At 39.1% G+C, this 19,167-nt stretch overlaps 1 protein-coding gene across 7 annotated transcripts in view; it reads left to right on the forward strand.

The window, feature by feature from the left end:
• Window positions 1-4,823: 4,823 nt before the first annotated feature.
• Window positions 4,824-19,167, forward strand: part of SETDB1 (SET domain bifurcated histone lysine methyltransferase 1) — a 29,841-nt gene continuing 15,497 nt past the window's right edge. For 3 of the 7 annotated variants that reach the window (XM_007178010.3, XM_007178013.3, XM_057550475.1), the window contains exons 1-5: window positions 5,016-5,174; window positions 6,095-6,365; window positions 7,061-7,212; window positions 17,593-17,627; window positions 18,571-18,670. In XM_007178010.3, coding sequence (XP_007178072.1) covers window positions 6,106-6,365; window positions 7,061-7,212; window positions 17,593-17,627; window positions 18,571-18,670 — 547 coding nt within the window. In that variant the 5' untranslated portion in view covers window positions 5,016-5,174; window positions 6,095-6,105. Of the gene's footprint in view, window positions 4,963-5,015; window positions 5,175-5,355; window positions 5,449-6,094; window positions 6,366-7,060; window positions 7,213-17,592; window positions 17,628-18,570; window positions 18,671-19,167 lie in introns of those variants that run through there. The other 4 variants (XM_007178011.2, XM_028165415.2, XM_007178012.3 and 1 more) reach the window with 4 other exon arrangements.

A 19,167-nucleotide genomic window follows, 5' to 3' on the forward strand; every position in this document is an offset into this window, starting at 1 on the left:
TTTTGCTCCTTTACAATACTTTCCTGATGCCTGAAACCCTCTGAGTTTTTAATCCCTATGTTCCTTTGTTTTGATTCTGAGATCACACAGTAACCTTCAGATTATGATCTAATTTCCCCAAGCTCTGTCTCCAAGGAAAGGATCATTTGGCATTCCAAGGTTCTGGTCCCCATACTATGATTTCTCATGATCAAGTACTAAGTAGCATATGGTTGTGATTTTTCAACATATCACAATAGATTACAGGAGTGAATATGCTGAGCACACCAACATGAGCATTCCAATTGGTGTATCAGTTATTTATTACTTCATATTATTAAGCTGACAATAAGCTGTCTACTTCAATAATTTGTAAATTTTAATAATGTGAGTCATTTATATCAGGGCCTCATCATCTCTGACAAGAGTTAGTCTTCAATACTTAACAAAAACGAAGCCAGAGCTTGGCTCCCTAAATATTGCCCTGGAAAGGATTATACAGCTCAAACTTGCCTTTCCTATAGTGCTTCTCAAATTTTAGTGAGCAAACAAATTACTTGGAGGTCTTATTAAAATTCAGATTCTGAGTCAGTACATCCGGAGTGGGGCCAGAGATTTAGGTCTCTAGCAGGCTCCATGATTGCATGTTTAGCAACAAGTCCTTAGAAGACACTTCCCTGAGTCCCACTGCTGATCTACTGAACTGATCACTTCACCTCCTCAGGGCAATGAAGAAATCAGACTGGAATGTGATGCTCCAAATAGCCCCTGTTTCTCTTCAACATCCCCATTCCTCATTTCCACCCCCAGCCCAGCCATACACACATCAGAAAGCTGAAGGAATCTAACTAATAGAAACATAATCAGGGCAGAGCAAAGATTTCCCTTTAATCATCACACATTACAGAGCACCGCATGTACGGGGCAATAGGTCAGTTGCTAGGGGACACAAAGATGATTAAGATAGGAACTCAGCCTTGAGATGATCTCAAACCAGCAGAGGAAACACACATACACAGATAACAGACAAGTGGAAAGGAACTAAGGTAACAGAAGAACAGAGGCAAGAGTTAATTCTGCAGGGGGTAAATGATGGTCTAGAACAATGATTTTTTTTTTTTGGCTGTGTTGGGGCTTTGTTGCTGTGCATGGGCTTTCTCTAACTGCAGTGATCAGGGCGTACTCTTCCTTGTGGTGCGTGCACTTTTCATTGCGGTGGCTTCTCTTGTTGCGGAGTATGGGCTCCAGGCGCGCGGGCTTCAGTAGTTGTGGCTCGCAGGCTCAGTAGTTGTGGCATGCGGGCTCTAGAGCGCAGGCTCAGTAGTTGCGGGGCAGGGGCTTAGTTGCTCTGCGGCATGTGGGATCTTCCCAGACCAGGGATTGAACCCGTGTCTCCTGCATTGGCAGGCAGATTCTTAACCACTGTGCCACCAGGGAAGTCCCTAGAACAATGATTCTTAAACTCTGGTCCCAGTACCAATGGCATGGGCATCAACTGGGAAAATCTTAGACATGCAAATTCTCAGACTCCACCCAGACCTACTCCAAGTGTGGTGTGGGGACAGCAATCTGTGGTTTAACAAGCCCTCCGGGTGATTCTGATACATACTAAAGTTTGACAACTGCTGGTCTATGAAAACTTCACAGAGAAGACATTTGAGTTGGACCTTAGAGAATTAATATTTCACCAACAGAAAGGGAAGGGTCATTCCAGGATATAGATCACAGTAAACAAAAGTATGAAGATATATAAGTGAAACGCATAAACTTGTTGGGTAAATAGCACATAATCAGGAGTGTGAAAGGAGAAATGGGAAACATGGCCTGAGAGGTAAATTGGGGCCAAATTATGAAGAGCCTCAAATTTTATACTGTAAAGTTTAAACATAAAGAAAACAGTTTTAAAGCAGGGGAGTGACATGATCAGAGCTACTGATAGAACTGATCTACAATAAGGCCTATCAATTAGGAGACTATTTTGTCCTGGCAAGAAATAAGATCTAGGGGACTTCCCTGGTGGTCCAGTGGTTAAGACTCTAGGCTTTCAATGCAAGGGGCGCGGGTTCAATCCCTGGTTGGGGAACTAAGATCCCACATGCTGCGTGGTGTGTCCAAAAAAAAATAGAAAGAAAGAAGAACAAAATAAAGGCAGTAGAATAGGAAAAGAAAGGAGGAAAAGATATAAAAAGCATTCATAAGCTAGGATAAACAAGCTGTATTGTATAAAGGTTTAAAACCACAAGCTGTAAGGCCAAACTGCCGTGCTCTGACACTTTTTAACTTTGTGGCTTTGGGAAATTTATTTAATTCTGTGCCTCAGTTTTCTCATCCATAAAAAAAGAGACAATAATATATACAATGGAATGTTATTCACCCATAAAAATGGATGAAATCTTGCCATTTGAGACAATATGAATGGACCTGAGGGCATAATGCTAAGTGAAGTAATTCAGACAGAGAAAGACAAATACTGTATAATCTCATTTATATGTGGAATCATAAAAAAAAAAAAAGACCACCAAAAACCAATTTGTACAGAGAACAAATTGATGGTTTCCAGACATGGTGGGGGTCGGGGGGGGTGGTTAGGTGAAATGGGTGAAGGGAGTTGAAAGGTACAAACTTCTAGTTATAAAATAAAGAAGTCATGGTGATGTAATATACAGCATGGCTACTATAGTTAATAATACTGTATTGCATATTTGAAAGTTGCTAAGAAAAAAAATCGTAAAATTTCTCATCACAAGAAAAAATTATGTATGGTAGCATGTTAACTAGAATTATTGTGGTGATCATTTTGCAATATACACAAATATCAAAAAAATTATTTGAGACACCTGGAACTAACATAACGTTGTAAGTCAATTATACCTCAGTTTTAAAAATTTAATTTAAAAAAAGGAGACAATAATAACAGTTCCTACCTCATAGGATTATTATGAGCATTAAATTAATGACTGTAAAGTGCTTAGAACAGTGCCTGGTATGAAGTAAACACTCAATAGATATCGTGTGTGTGTGTGTGTGTGTGTGTGTGTGTGTGTGTGTGTGTTTATAAGGAGTAATATGTCTAAAATTTCTAGCTCAGGTTAGAAAATAATACGATCATGAGGTGAGTCTGGAATATTCTGAATTTCAAATATCTAGAGGAGACATTTATTTCTCTGTACCTCAATTCCTGGTGTCTTAACAATTAGAAATAGGCACTTAGCGTGGTCCCAGGAAACTGGTGGGCAGGTGATATGAGCATAGGTGAAAGTGTGGTTACCAGGAGAGGATTTTTAAAACTCTGATGATCCTGGCTGCTCAAGGCCTATTTCCAGTCTTACAGAGCAGGTTCTGGGGACTTCCCTGGTGGTCCAGTTGTTAACACTCCAGGCTTCCAATGCTGGGGGCACGGGTTCTATCCCTAGTTGGGAAACTAAGATCCCACATGCATGCGGCACGGCCAAAAAAAAAAAGGAAGGAGGTTCTGTTTTATACTTTTTAAATGAAGTTAGATGCAGTTAGTGTAAATATAGCTGAACAAATTAAAGCAATAATGAGAGTCTGTGGTAGTCAATAGTGCTAATTCATCAAATACATCTGCTTCTCCCTCCTTCCAGAGATGAGACGTGACTGTTCCTCCTGGCCCCCTTGTGTTTGGGTAGGGCCTTATGACTCATTCAAGCCAATGAGTTGAAAATTAAAGTGTCCTGAGTCACTGTAATTGCCAACGTGAGACCCTCTAGTGTTCTCTCCTTTTGGCAGGACAGCTCATCAGCCTGGGTTTCTGAGTAGCTATCATGAGCAGAGCTCCACTGTCAACTTTCTAGAGATGATTATGTGGTGTGAGCAAGTAATATGTGTTTTTGTTTTAAGCTTTTGGAGTTGTTTCTGCACATAGCATGGTCTATCCTGATACAGATACTATTTAAACACATATAAAATTCTTAAAAACTAAACAGTTACCAGGGACTTCCCTGGTGACGCAGTGGATAGGACTCCGTGCTCCCAATGCAAGGAGCCTGGGTTCAATCTCTGGTCAGGGAGCTAGATCCCACATGCATGCAGCAACTAAGAGTTCGCATGCCACAACTAAGGAGCCCACCTGCCGCAACTAAGACCTGGTGCAACCAAATAAATATTTTTAATAAATAGTTAACAAATAGTCCTAATGAGGGTGTGGGGGAAAGAGATACTTTCACAGATTTGCTAGTGGAAGTAAAAATTGTTTCAACCTTTTGAAAAGTAATTTGACAGCAGATCCTAATAAAAATGGGAGAAAGTACATTATTTTTTTACTCAGATTCCATTTTGGGGAATCTCTTTCACAGAAATTAAAGTACTACTGCAAACAGATGTTAATGTTTATTGTTGAGTTATTTGTAGTGCCTAAAAATTGAAAACAATCTAAATTCCTAAATATGGTTTAGCCATATTATGAAATATTATGCAACTGTTAAAAAGACAACTTTTATCCTTTTTATTGACTTCATGTGATGTCCACATGTTAAATGAAAACAAAACATAACAAAAAAATCCACATGTTTGACCTTGTACACCCAAGCCTAGAAAAGTAAGCTGTTTTATCTCAAAGGAGCAAGGGATGGTTAAGTGATGGGGTGGAGAGGAAATTTTCATATTTTTCTTATTACATCTTAATATTCGACTTGTTACAATTTGTACAACTTACGTAATAAAACAAACTCAAGTAAAAGTGAGAAACAATTCTAAACCTAAGAGTGTTTGCCAACTGAGCCTTTACACAATAAACTTAGTATTGCTGCCACCAGTTGGGGGTGGTGGAAGAGGCGGAGCTTCTGTAATATACTCTAGGCCACGCCCACTTTACCCGGCCAGCCGTTTCTCACGTGTGCCCTGGAGGGCTCTGCCTCGACGCATGCGTACTCGCCTGAGTTTGCCCAGCCTTTGAGGGGCGCCCTGCACCTTTGGGTTTGACCCCGTCAGGCTACCGTCGCGACAACCGGAACGGCACCTCAGGTTTGCTTCCGGCGTCTTTTTTTTTTTTTTTTTTTTTTTTTTGCTTCCCCTTCCTTCCCTCACGCTTCTTCCCCTCCCCCTGCTCCCTTTTCCCTTTGGTTTCGTTCTTTCCTACCGAGGCCGACCCCTGAGTCGTGAGTCTGGGCTCTGGTTGGTGAGAAAGAGCCATCATAGCTGGAAGCTGGGAGGTGTGGGAAATACTGTTAATTGAGGTATTTGGAGACCAAGGGCTTGTATGGAATGTTTTGTTTGTGGTAGGAGGTCGGGCGAGGGTGGGAAGGAGGTCTTCCCCGGGAGACTAGCGGGGGCGGGGTTGAGCTGGCTTTGCGGGTGGGTGGGACGCACCCCTAAAATGGATAGCGCGGGGGTGGGGCGGTGTGTGGGCCAAAGAAAAATGGAGGCAGTGAGAACTGGCGCTGGGGTCGCACGGCGTTATGGCATCAGTTTTGCTTTAACCGTTTGATCGAAAAAGCAGTTAACACCAATGTGAGTTGTATGTGGGAGTATTTGAATTGTCGATTTTAGGTAGCCACGTTTTTATTCCCAAATTGCTTTATTTCCTTTTACTTTGGGGAAACCTCTTTGCTGCAAGCTTTTGTGTCCTTAAGTATTATAGACTTTTCAAACAGGAAATTTCCACACAAAAGCAAAGTAATGTAAGGGGAAAAGTAATTAAAGAGAAAACAACGAATTAGGGAGTTGTAGACCAAACCCTCCCCTCCAGGTGGGGAGTATTTGTTCAAATTAGGCAGAGCGTGCAAACAAAGATTTATCTCATTAGTCAGTTAAAGAACACAGACCACAGAAATATCTTCCTCAATAAATTGGTTCTCTTTAGTTTCCTAAAACATTATTTTCGGTAGCTCCCTGTTGCATAATATATGTCTTCCGTGCCCTCTCAAACTTTTACATTTTATTCAGGCCGATAGTCTATAGCCTACAGGAGATGAGAACTCTACAAAATCTCAGCTTCAGATACTGGAGAATGGGGAAAGAGAACATAGAATTAAACCTAACTACGTATATTTGAGTAACAAGTAGCGGAGTAGGAATGAGTTTTATTAGGGGACTGAAATTCTCTATTGCAGTCATAATAACTCCAAAAGTAATTCTAGTTTCCTGCTCCATGTAGAGGACAACAGTATGTCCTCCCTCCCTGGGTGCATTGGTTTGGATGCAGCAACAGCTGCAGTGGAGTCTGAAGAGATTGCAGAGCTGCAACAAGCAGTGGTTGAGGAGCTGGGTATCTCTATGGAGGAACTTCGGCAGTTCATTGATGACGAACTGGAAAAGATGGACTGTATACAGCAGCGCAAGAAGCAGCTAGCAGAGTTGGAGACGTGGGTAATACAGAAGGAATCCGAGGTGGCCCATGTTGACCAGCTCTTTGATGATGCATCCAGGTAAGAACCACGTAGGAAATAGGAGGAAATCTACCTATTGGCAGACATTTTAAAAGTAGTATAATTGTTCATGACATTGTGCACTTTGTACTTTAGAAGGTACAGATATGTAGAACCTTACTCTTCCTCAAGGGTTAAGGACCATAATCTGACCTCACAACCACCCATATAATATAATATTCATCTATCAGAGGCTAATATGCTCAACAGTAGGGGAGTCCAAGTCTTGACTCCCTTCCCCTTCTTTATACGTCACTCTACTTCAGAGCAATTGTTTTGTTTTCTTAGTAGAATCATCTAGGGAGTGCATATTATAAAGACTTGCTGTTTTATGTAACTGAGAAGCTTTAATAAGTTCCTAGAGCCCTGTTTCTACTCCTAAACCCCCAGAAGATTTGTTTCTCCTGCCCTAGTTGTCACTTAGAACATATTTCCAAATAACAACAAGGTAAATAATGAGGTAAGGTTGAAAGGACCGTGCTTTGGGCTTATTTTGGATTTTTGAAGAACTAGTCTGGAAACCACTATTTAAACATTTTTCTATGGGATAAGCATTTAAAATTCAAAACAGAAACTCTTTGGAATATGGCCTGTTTAAATAGAGGTCAGTGTATACTGAAATATATATAAATTCTAATAGCTTTTACACCTGCTTCTGCTGGCTTTGACCTTTTCTACGTGTGTTCCAATATTAGGGCAGTGACTAATTGTGAGTCTTTGGTGAAGGACTTTTACTCCAAACTGGGACTACAGTACCGGGACAGTAGCTCTGAAGATGAAGCTTCCCGGCCTACAGAAATAATTGAGATTCCTGATGAAGATGATGATGTCCTCAGTATTGATTCAGGTAAGAGATGAGGCTATGGACAGGAAAGTCTCAGGATTAAAATTGAAACGTGGGAAGATGAGCAAATAGAAGATAAAAGAGAGGAGAAACCATTCTCACTAACTCCATATTCCTAACTGTTGGACTTGTCTGTTACAGAAAAAAAAATAGAAGATTGTTAGTATTGATATCATAGATTTTCACTTCTTGCTACTTCCTGATTGAATTATTCTCCTTTCCCCATTCTATGTAACCTGTATTCTGAATTCCCTTGCTTTTCTTTATAGGTGGCATTAGCACCTATGTATATATCTCAAAACAGATTATTTGGTTTTGTCTATTCTTTAACAGTTTTTTGTTTGTTTGTTTTTAGTTTATTAATTTATTTTTGGCTGTGTTGGGTCTTGGTTGCTGCGCACGGGCTTTCTCTAGTTGCGGTGAGCAGGAGCTACTCTTTGTTGCAGTATGCGGGCTTCTCATTGTGGTGGCTTTTCTGTGTTGTGGAGCACAGGCTCTCTAGGCACACGGGCTTCAGTAGTTGTGACACACAGGCTCAGTAGTTGTGGCTCGCAGGCTGTAGAGCGCAGGCTCAGTAGTTGTGGCGCATGGGCTTGGTTGCCCCGTGCGACTTGGGATCTTCCCGGACCAGGGATCAAACCCGTGCCTCCTGCATTGGCAGGTGGATTCTTAACCACTGCGCCACCAGGGAAGTCCCTAGTGTGTAAGTCTTAATGTCCACGTTATGTTTCATGTCTGTTGGATACTCCACCTAGGAGTGGAATTGCTAAGTCTTAGGTAAGTGTATGTTTGAGTTTTTAAGAAACCGCTATTGTGTTTTCCAAAGTGGCCATATCATTTTACATTCCCACTAGCAAAGTGGGATTGTAGCTTTTTTTTTTTTTGGCCATGCTGCGTGGCTTGTGGGATCTCTGCTCTCCAACCAGGGACTGAACCCCGGCCACAGCAGTGAAAGCCGGAATCCTAACCATTAGGCCACTAGGGGACTCCCTCACATTGTGATTGTAGTTTGCATGTTCCTAAAGACATTGAGCATCTTTTCACATACTTATTTGCCATTTATGTATGTTCTTTGAGGAAATATCTATTCAAATCGTTTTGCCTTTTTTAAAAAATTGGGTTGTCTTTTTATTATTGACTTTTCTAAATCAATATATAAGTCTTCTGACTTATTATACTTTAGGTACAATTCATTTATCAGATCTATTTTACAAACATTTTCCCAGATGTGGTCTTTTCATTTTCTTAATGGTGTCTTTTGAAGAATAAAAATTCTTAACGTAAGAGTTGAGGGTAGTTGGTTGGTTTGTTTTGCTTATGGCTATCCAGTTGTTCCACCACCATTTGTTGAAAAGACTATTCTTTTGGTATCCTTGTCAAAAATCAGCTGGCCATATGTTGTATTTGAGGGTCACATTGAACTAAATGTTTATTTTTATACCAGCACCACACTGTCTTAATTACTGTAGCTTTACAGTAAGTATTAAAATCACTTAGTGAAAGTCCTCCAAATTCATTTGTATTTCATATATAATCCAAATAAATTTTAGCATCAGCTTATCAGTTTCCTAGACGTTTTTTGTGGCTCCCTTAGGATTTTCTATGTATTAGACCATGCTGTCTGCAAATAGTCATTTTACTTCTTCCTTTCTAATCTAGATGTCTTGTGTTTTTCCCTTGCCTTATTATGCTTGCTAGAACCTCCAGTATGATGTTGAAAGAAGAGCAGACATCCTTTCCTTGTTCCTGATTTTGTCAGGGAAGCATTTTATGTTTAGGCATTAATTATGATGTGAGCTGTAGGTATCCTTTATCGGGTTGAGAGAAGTTGCTTCTATTCCTAGTTTGCTGAGAGTTTTTATAATAGCTGGATTCGATTTCAGATTTTGTCAGCTGCTTTTTCTCTGTTGTCCTCAGGTGATCATATGGCTTTTGTCCTTTATCCTATTAATAGGATGTATTACAATAATTATTTTTTATATGTTAAACCAATCTTTTGTTCCTGGAATAACTCTCGCATCCCCACCCCCCACTTTGTCTTAGTGTATAATCCTTTTTATATGTTGCTGTATTGGATTTGCAGATGTTTTAACAATTTTTGCACATATGTTTGAGGGCTATTGGTTTATAGTTTTATTGTGATATCTTTGGCTTTGGTAGCAGGTAATATGGGCCTTATAAGATGAGTTGGGAGGTGTTCCTTCCACTGAGTTGTGTGGAATGGTATTATTTCTTCCTAAAATGTTTGATAAATTAAGCAATGAGACCATCTTGGCCTGGACTTTTCTTTGTGGAAAGATTTTTTTTAAATAAGCTTTTTAGTTTGGAATCATTTTAGATTTATGGAAAAATTGCAAAGGTAATAGAGAGTTCCTGCATACCTTTCACCAGTTTCTTCTTATGTTAATGTTACCATGGTATATATTGGTCAAAACTAAGAAACAAACATTGGTACATTACTTTTATCTAAACTCCAGACTTTATTCAATTTGTGGACTTTTTCTGTTCCAGGATCCAATCCAGGATATCACATTGAATTTATCGTGGGGAGATAAATCACTAATCCATTTTCTTTACCTGATATATCTATTTAGATTTTCTGTTTCTTCTCAAGTTGATTTTGTTCATTTGTGTCTTTCTAGGAATTTGTTCACTTTATCAAAGTTGTCTAAATTATTGCCATAAAGTTGTTCATAGTATTCCCTTATGATCCTTTTTAATTTCTATAGGTTCTGTAGTGATGTCCCGTTCATTCCTGATATTGGTTATTTAGATCTCCTCTTTTTTTTCTTGATTAGTCTAGATACAGGTTTATCAATTTTTGTTCTTTTACAAGGAACCAGTATTGGGGATTCATTGATTTATTTTTGCTACTGTTTCTCTTTTCTATTTCATCGATTTCTACTCTGATCTCTATTTTCTTCCTTCCACTTTTTTTGGGTTTCATTTGCTCTTCTTTTTCTAGTTTCTTAAAGTCAAAGCTGAGACTATTGACTTTAGACCTTTCTTCCTTTCTAATATAAACATTTAAAGCTATAAATTTCCCTCTGAGCATTGCTTTGCTGCATCTCATAAATTTTTATATGTTGAATTTTCATTTTCATGTAACTCATAAATTTTAATTTCCTTTGTGATTTTTTTCTTTGACCTTGGGTTTCATTTTTAACCAGGCACTCTTGGGTCCTCTTTGCATATGCATATTTTAGCAGTTACCCAAAAATGTATAGAGAATTTATCTAAGCCTGTCTGTGGCTCTCTCATTTTCAGAATCTCCTCGTTAAATTTACTGGTTTGCTGCTTACCCTAAACAAGAGTTACAACCTCAAATTAGCAAAGCTGCTTGTTACGGCTAGCACCTCAGTGATAAAGCTACAGTTTTTGCCCACCAAGCTAGAGGTGGAGCAGGGATGGGAGCTGCCCCAGGCAAGAGATCCATAGACTCCCACCTTTGTTACCAGAAGCTTTAGCAGTTTTTCAGGAATACTTATCAATCTATTGTTTGCCTTTGGTCAAATTTCCAGTGTCCTAAAATGATTTTTTTTAAAATTTTTTGGCTACATTGGATCTTCGTTGCTGCACACAGACTTCCTCTAGTTGCAGCGAGCAGGGGCTACTCTTCATTGCAGTGCATGGGCTTCTCACTGTGGTGGCTTCTCTTGTTGCAGAGCACGGGCGCTAGGCGCACAGGCTTCAGTAGTTGCGGTGCGTGGGCTCAGTAGTTGTGGCTCGCAGGCTCTAGAGCTCAGGCTCAGTAGTTGTGGTGCATGGGCTTAGTTGCTCTGCGGCGTGTGGGATCTTCCCGGACCAGGGATCAATCCCATGCATTGGCAAGGGGATTCTTAACCACTGCACCACCAGGGATGTCCTGAAATGATTGCTTTTGACAATTTTGTCTGGTTTTATACTTGTTTTCTGCATAGGGGGATTGTCCAATCTTGTCACATCACTATTACCAGAAGTGCTGTAGTTTTGCCTATTTTTGAACTGTACAAATGGAATCTTAGACACTGTATGCATTCTTCAATGACTTCTTCAACATCATGCTGATGTGTGATGCTTGGTTCAGTTGCTACTGCAGTATGGTGTTCCATTATGTGAATATGCCACAGTTTATCTAGTCTCTGAACACTTGACATTTCATTTGTTTTCAGTTTTTTTGCAATTGTAAATAATGCCCTAAATATTCTTGTAAATGATTCTTGATGCACATGTGCAAGAATCTTTTTAGGTTATCCTAGGGTACTGTAAGATAGGATATGGAATTTTCAACCTTACTGGATAATTAGTGACCAAACAGCTTTCCAAAGTGGTTGTGCCAATTTATATTTATACCACCAGTGGCTGAGAGTGGCCTGTGTTCCACATCCTTGACAACACTTAGCACTGTCGTTTTAAAATTTGATTTCCCTGTCTACAGATGAACTTGGGAATCTTTTCATGTGTTTGTGAGTCATCTGTAGGTTTTCTTTTTTATGTCTGTTCATGTATCTTGCTCATTTGCTCAACTTTTTTTTAATTCATAGGAAGTCTACCTATTATTCCTATAATTATAATTACTAATCCTTTGCAGTTATAAAATGCACATATCACTCCAAGCTTATGTTTTGTCTTTACTTTTTATGTTATTTGTTAATAAACAGAAGTTCTAACGTTAACATTTTCTTTTATGGTCATTGCTTTTTATATCCTTACTACCCTGAGTCTATAAAGATCTTCTTTTACATTGCCTTTGAAAGTTTCATAGTTTTGTCTTTCACATTTAAGTCTTAATTCCAAATGGAATTTATTTTTTGTGTAATATTCAAGGTATTTTCTTTTTTTATGTTGTTCTTAAACAGTTTTCCAGCACCATTATTGAAATGCGTCCCCTCCTATTGATTTACATTGCCTACTCTATCATAAATTATTTCCATATATTTGTGTGGGTTTGTTTCTGGACTTTCTGTTCTGTTTCACTGGTCTGTCATTTCCTCCTGTTTCTATAGAGCCTATCACTGTGGCTTTATAATATCTTTTAACTCTAGTAACCTCAGTTTCTTGTTCTTCTTCACAGATGTCTTGGTTCTTTTTCACCTGTTGTGCTTATATTTATATTTGAGAGGTAGCTTGTCATGTTCCCCATTTCCCCCCCCACCACCAATAAAAACTCCCAAACCATTGACATTATCACAAGATCAACTTAGGAATAGTTGATAAATTCATAGTATTTGACTCTCCTATACAAAGATCATTTATGTAGTCCTTAACATTTTTCAGGAGAGTTGATTAATTTTCTCCACGGAAAGCTTGCACATCTTTTGTCAGATTTATTCCCAACTACCATTTTCAGTAGCCACAAAAAATATCTTTTTTAAGAAAATACATTTCCAACTAGTTGCTGCTGGTATATAGACATGCAGTTGACTTTTGCATATAGATTTTTGTATCTAGCAATCTTACTAAATTTTTATTTCTATGATTTCATTTAAGTTTTCTATGTAGACTGTCATCTGAAAATAATTGCAGTTTTTCCTCCTTTCCTATACTTACGGCAGATAAGTCTTGTTTTTCTTGTCATATTTCACCAGCTAAGACCTTCATTATAATGTTAAATGGGAGTGATGATGATGACAAGGACTTCCTTGTCTTGTGGCTTGTTTGGTGGTTTTTTTTGGTTGTTTTGTTTTTGATAGGTAAGAAGTGGATTTATTTAGAGAGAAACACAGTCCACAGACAGAGTGTGGGCCATCTCAGAAGGCGAGAGCGGCCCTTGTGGCTTGTTTTAAAGGGCATGTTTTCATCTTATACTATTAAGGCTGATAGCTTGTTACAGGTTTTTCGAAGATGTCATTTGTCAGGTAATAGAACTTGTCCCGTATTCTTAGTTTGCTGGGAGTTTTTATCATGAGTAGATGTTGATTTTATTGAACATACCTTATATATCTAGTAAAATTATTATGTGGATATTTTTCTTTAAATCACTAAGTTTTCCAACCTTATAGTCCTTGGATGGCTCCAACTAAATATATCTTTTTTAAACATTTCTGGATTTGTTGTGCTGATATTTAGGATTTTTGCATCTTCACTTTTATAAGAGAGATAGGCCTATAATTTTTTTTTTTTTTTTTGGTACTGCCCTTCTGTGATTTCAATATTGAGATTTTGGTGGCCTTGTAGAATGGAATAGGCAGTATTTCTCCTTTTAATTTTTGGGAAGTGTTTGCAAAATTGGAATTATGTATCCCTTGAGTGTTTGATAGAATTTGCCTGTGAAGCCATCTAGGAATCTATTTACTTTGCGCAAAGCTTTTCTATTTCTTTGAGTCAGATTTGGTAACTTGTAATTTTCTAGTAATTTATATTTTTTCTTAAGTATTTAATTTATTGGTGTAAAGTTTCTGCTTATATTTAGCAAAGCTGGCCATTTAATTCAGACCTTTCATGCAGATGACTATACTCCCTCATGCTCCCTCTGTCCTGTTCCTCATGTCTTAACTTGGTGACTTAGAGTTCTGGAGATGACTGATGGTAATAGTTGCACAGTGACATGAATGTACTTAATACCACTGAACTGTGCACTTAAAAATGGTTAAGGTGGTAAATTCTGTGTTATGTGTATTTTGCCACAATAAAAAAAATTGGGGGAAAAAAGAATCAGATTTGTAGGTCCTGATAGGGAATACTTTCCTAGTTATTTTAAGGGTGGAGATAAAAAGCAACATAAAAACTGCGTGAAGGGGACTTCCCTGGTGGTCCAGTGGTTAAGAATACGCCTTCCAATGCAGGGGATGCAGGTTCAATCCCTGGTTGGGGAACTAAGATCCCACATGCCATGGGGCAGCTAAGCCTGTGCGCCTCAACGAGAGAGCCCGTGTGCCGCAAACTACAGAGCCCACGAGCTCTAGAGCATGCACGCTCTGGAGCCTGTGCACCACAACTAGAGAATCCCGTGTGCCACAACGAAGAGCCCACGCACCGTAACGAAAGATCCTGCATGCCACAACAAAGATCCTGCATGCTGCAGCTAAGACCCAATGCAGCCAAAAATAAAAACAAAAAAACTGCATGTTGGGACTTCCCTGGTGGCGCAGTGGTTAAGAATCTGCCTGCCAATGCAGAGGACACGGGTTCGAGCCCTTGTCTGGGAAGATCCCACATGCCATGGAGCAACTAAGCCCATGCGCCACAATTCCTGAGCCTGTGCTCTAGAGCCCGCGAGCCACAACTACTGAGCCTGTGTGCCACAACTACTGAAGCCCACGCACCTAGAGCCCATGCTCCACAACAAGAGAAGTCATTGCAATGAGAAACCCGCGCACTGCAACAAAGAGTAACCCCCGCTTGCCACAAATAGAGAAAGCCTGCACGCAGCAACAAAGACCCAGTGCAGACAGACAGACATACATACATACATACATAAAAAAATAAATTTATTTTAAAAAAAACTGCATGTTGAGTGTGAGTAAAAGGATGAAGGCAGGCTAGAATACATATGTAACTTTGCAGAATATCTTTGGCTGCAAAAGATACTGTTAATATTGGTTATTTCTGAGGCAAGTAACGAGAAGCAGTGGTGGGAGGGAGACTTATTTTTGATTGTCCTTTTATAATGTTTGAATTTTTTACCACATGAATGTATCTAAATATATTTTAAAGGTAAAAATCCCTGCAAGATTAATAACCGTTCTTCCTTAATTTGTCCTCAAATATAGAACATGTGTTTTGAAGCCTTTTACAGTTGTGGAGTTCTAAGATAACAGGTATTAATCATATGCCATAGTCACAGTTCTTTGAGGAATGTGTGCACATGCACAGGTGTGTCTGTGTATTCTCTCCAAGGTTGAGTTCATATCAAATAAATAATTTCGTATCCTAACTTTTAAAACTTAATATATATCATTAGCATTGCCTCGCGTTATTGAAGATTCTTTATGAACCTCATTTAGATATGTTGTAGTTTATTTAACTATTTTTGTTATTTTCAGAAATTTACATTGCTTTCCATTTTTGTTTTTATTTATTTATTTATTTTTGCTACTCCCCCCCCCCAGTTTTATTGAGATATAATTGACAAATAATACAGTATTAGTTTAAGGTATAAGACATAATGATTTGATATGTATGTTTATTGCAAAATGATTACCACCATTGCCTTCCTTTTTTTTTTTTAATTTATTATTTGGCTGCGTCAGGTCTTAGTTGTGGCTCATGGGATCTTCATTGCAGCATGCAGGATCTTTCGTCACAGTGTGCGGGCTTCTCTCTAGTTGTGGTGTGTGGGCTACAGAGCGCACAGGCTCAGTAGTTGCAGTGTGCAGGTTTAGTTGCTCCACAGCATGTGGGATCTTAGTTCCCCGACCAGGATCAAACCTGCGTCCCCTGCATTGGAAGGCGGATTCTTAACCATTGGACCACCAAGGAAGTCCCCCCATTTTTAAATATATGTTATAAATATCTAAAATTTCACTGTACGATACAGTAGCCACTATCCACATGTGGCTATTTAAATTATGTGAAATGTGGGAATTCCCTGGCAGTCCAGTGGTTAGAACTCCACACTTTCACTGCCAAGGGCCCAGGTTCAATCCCTGGTCAGGGAACTAAGATCCCGCAAGCCACGTGGTGTGGCCAAAAATAAAAAAATAAATTATGTGAAATGTGAAGCCTAGTATTTTCCAGAATGTATAAAGAACTCTTACAACTCAAGAGTAAAAAGACAAATGACCCAATTAAAAATGGGCAAAAGATTTGAATAGATATTTCTTCAAAGAAGATGTGAAAATGACCAATAAGTATATGAAAAGATGTTCAACATCATTAGTTGTTAAGGAAAGGCAAGTCAAAACTACTTTATACTTATTAGGATAGCTGCAGTTAAAAAGATAGACAGTAATAAGTGTTGACAAGGATGTGGAGAAATTGGAACCCTCTGAATTGCTTGTGGGAATGTAAAATGGTACAGCCAGTTTGGACAAATCTTTCAGTTCCCCAAAAGGTTAAACCTTATGGCCTAGCAATTCCACTCCTAGCCATATACCCAAGAGAAATGAGAACATATGCCCACATAAAAACTGATATTCAAATGTGCCTATCAACATTATTCATAATAGCCAAAAAGCGGAAACAACCCAAATGTCCATCAACTGATGAATGGATAAATAAAATATGGCATAGCCATACAATGGAATATTATTCAATCATATAAAGGAATGAAGTGCTGATAAATGTTGCAACATAGATGAATCTGATATGATGCACCACATATAATATGACTCCGTTTATATGAAATATCCAGAATAGGCAAATCCATAGAGACACAAAGTAGATTAATGGTTGCTGGGGGTTGTGGGAAGAGTGGAATGGGGAGTGAGTGCTAATGGGTATTTTCATCACTCCGAAAAGAAACCCCATACTCGTTAGTGGGGTTTCTTTTCAGGGTGATGAAAATGTTCTAGAATTAGATAGTGGTGGTGGTTGTACAACCTTGTGAATACACTAAAAACCACTGAATTAAACATTTTAAATGGGTAAATTTCTTGGTCAGTGAATTATACCTGATTTTTAAAAATTTTTTAGTAAAATTTAAAATTCATTTCACGTGCTTAGTAGCCAAATTTTAACATATTGGACAGTGTAGATACAGAACATGTTTATCATGGCAGGAAGTTCTGTTGGACAGCACTACTCAAGAAGAAACATTTTTGCTTAATTCACTGACTATATTTCATTTTTCAAATCATTCAAATAACCCATAAATAAATTATTGTTATAAGAATTCAAATATTTGGGCTTCCCTGGTGGCGCAGTGGTTAAGAATCCACCTGCCAATGCAGGGGACACGGGTTCGAGCCCTGGTCTGGGAAGATCCCACATGCCGTGGAGCAACTAAGCCCATGTGCCACAACTGCTGAGCCTGTGCTCTAGAGCCCGCGAGCCACAACTCCTGAGCCCGTGTGCCACAACTACTGAAGCCCAAGTGCCTAGAGCCTGTGTTCCTCAACAAGAGAAGCCACCACAATGAGAAGCCCATGCACCGCAACGAAGAGTAGCCCCCGCTCGCCGCAGCTAGAGAAAGGCTGCGCATAGCAACGAAGACCCAACACAGCCAAAAAATAAAAATAAACAAATAAATTTTAAAAAAAAGAATTCAAATATTTGAAAACCCCAAATCCCACAGAATATCACCTGTCCCAGTACTTTATCCCCAGGTAAGCACTGTTACCTATTTGCTGTGTATCTTTCTGAATGCTTTTGGTACTTTCACATAGATATGTATATCTATATCTAGTTTTCAGTTGTTATCAATAATGTTTCCATGGTAATCCTGTTAAGTAGCTTAGTTCTTGATTTCTTGGAAATTCTTATGTGTAAGTCCCTTACACTCAGAGTTTTTCTCATCTGTAGGTGATGCTGGGAGCAGAACTCCAAAAGACCAGAAGGTAAGTTGGGATGGGTAAGAGAAGGGTGAGAGATAAGACTATGAAAATGGGAGAAACTTTTGGCCTGACCATTCAGTCAGTTCAGCCATCAACATATTATCATTCACCCTTCATAATCAGCCCTATGGGTTGCAGTTCTCTAATAGGTGTTAAAAGAATGCAAAAGTTTCTTATAGATGCATGCACTGAGTGCTATATGAATGTAGAATTTGGCAGTTAAATTAATCAAGGATAGCTTCCTAAAGCTGATTTCTGAACCAGATTTGTAAGAAAGGGCAGGTTTTACCTGATAAAGTAACTATAAGCTTCTAAACATAACTCATTCTATTTTGCTTTTTAAAAGACAAGTTCTTATTCTCGAGAACTGGTGCTACATATATACAATGGAATATTACTCAGCCATAAAAAGAAACGAAATTGAGTTATTTGTAGTGAGGTGGGTGGACCTAGAGTCTGTCATACAGAGTGAAGTAAATCAGAAAGAGAAAAACAAATACTGTATGCCAACACATATATATGGAATCTAAAAAAAAAAAGAATGGTTCTGATGAACCTAGGGTCAGGACAGGAGTAAAGACGCAGACGTAGAGAATGGATGTGAGGACACAGAGAGGGGGAAGGGTAAACTGGGATGAAGTGAGAGAGTGGCATTGACATACATACCCTACCAAATGTAAAATAGATGGCTAGTGGGAAGCAGCTGCATTGCACAGGGAGATCAGCTTGGTGATTTGTGACCACCTGGTGGGGGGGGATAGGGAGGGTGGGAGGGAGACGCAAGAGGGAGGGGATATGGTGATATATGTATACATACAGCTGATTCACTTTGTTGTACAGCAGAAACTAACACAACATTGTAAAGCAATTATATTCCAATAAAGATGTTAAAAAAGAACCGGTGCTACTATTTTAAAACTTGTTTCCCTCATCCCCTTCCTTACAGCTCCGTGAAGCTATGGCTGCCTTAAGAAAGTCAGCTCAAGATGTCCAGAAGTTCATGGATGCTGTCAACAAGAAGAGCAGTTCCCAGGATCTACACAAAGGTTAGAGTCAGGAGGCACCTTGGTATAGGTGCGGGCGTGAAATCCTACACAGAGATTTCATGGATAACTGGCTTTGTTTTAGCATTTCAGAATCCTTCTCCACCTCTGTTTGGTTCTTTTAACACCACAGATTTTCCTTGCTGTCTGCTTGTCTTTTCTCCCCCCGCTGAATAGCTTACGGGATCTTAGTTCCCCAACCAGGTATTGAACCTAGGCCCACGGCAGTGAAAGTGCGGAGTCCTAACCACTGGACCACCGGGGAAGTCCCTTGGCTTAAGTCTTTTGTCTGCTGGTTTTCTACTGTGTGATGGCTTTGTCCAAATACCTTTTTAGCTCCATGCTCGTGATTTCTTCTTCCAGATGAAGGTTAAAGAGAAGAGAGTAACTCAAACCCTTAAAAAGAGGTCTGAGGGAAACTTTGTTTGTAGAGTGTGGCTGTTAAGAGATCCCTCCCAGGAAAATGTTTTATAAAATGCTACGTGGCATTTAATGAGTGG

This window comes from Balaenoptera acutorostrata, chromosome 1 (genome assembly GCF_949987535.1).
Source record: "Balaenoptera acutorostrata chromosome 1, mBalAcu1.1, whole genome shotgun sequence".
NCBI lineage: Eukaryota > Metazoa > Chordata > Mammalia > Artiodactyla > Balaenopteridae > Balaenoptera > Balaenoptera acutorostrata.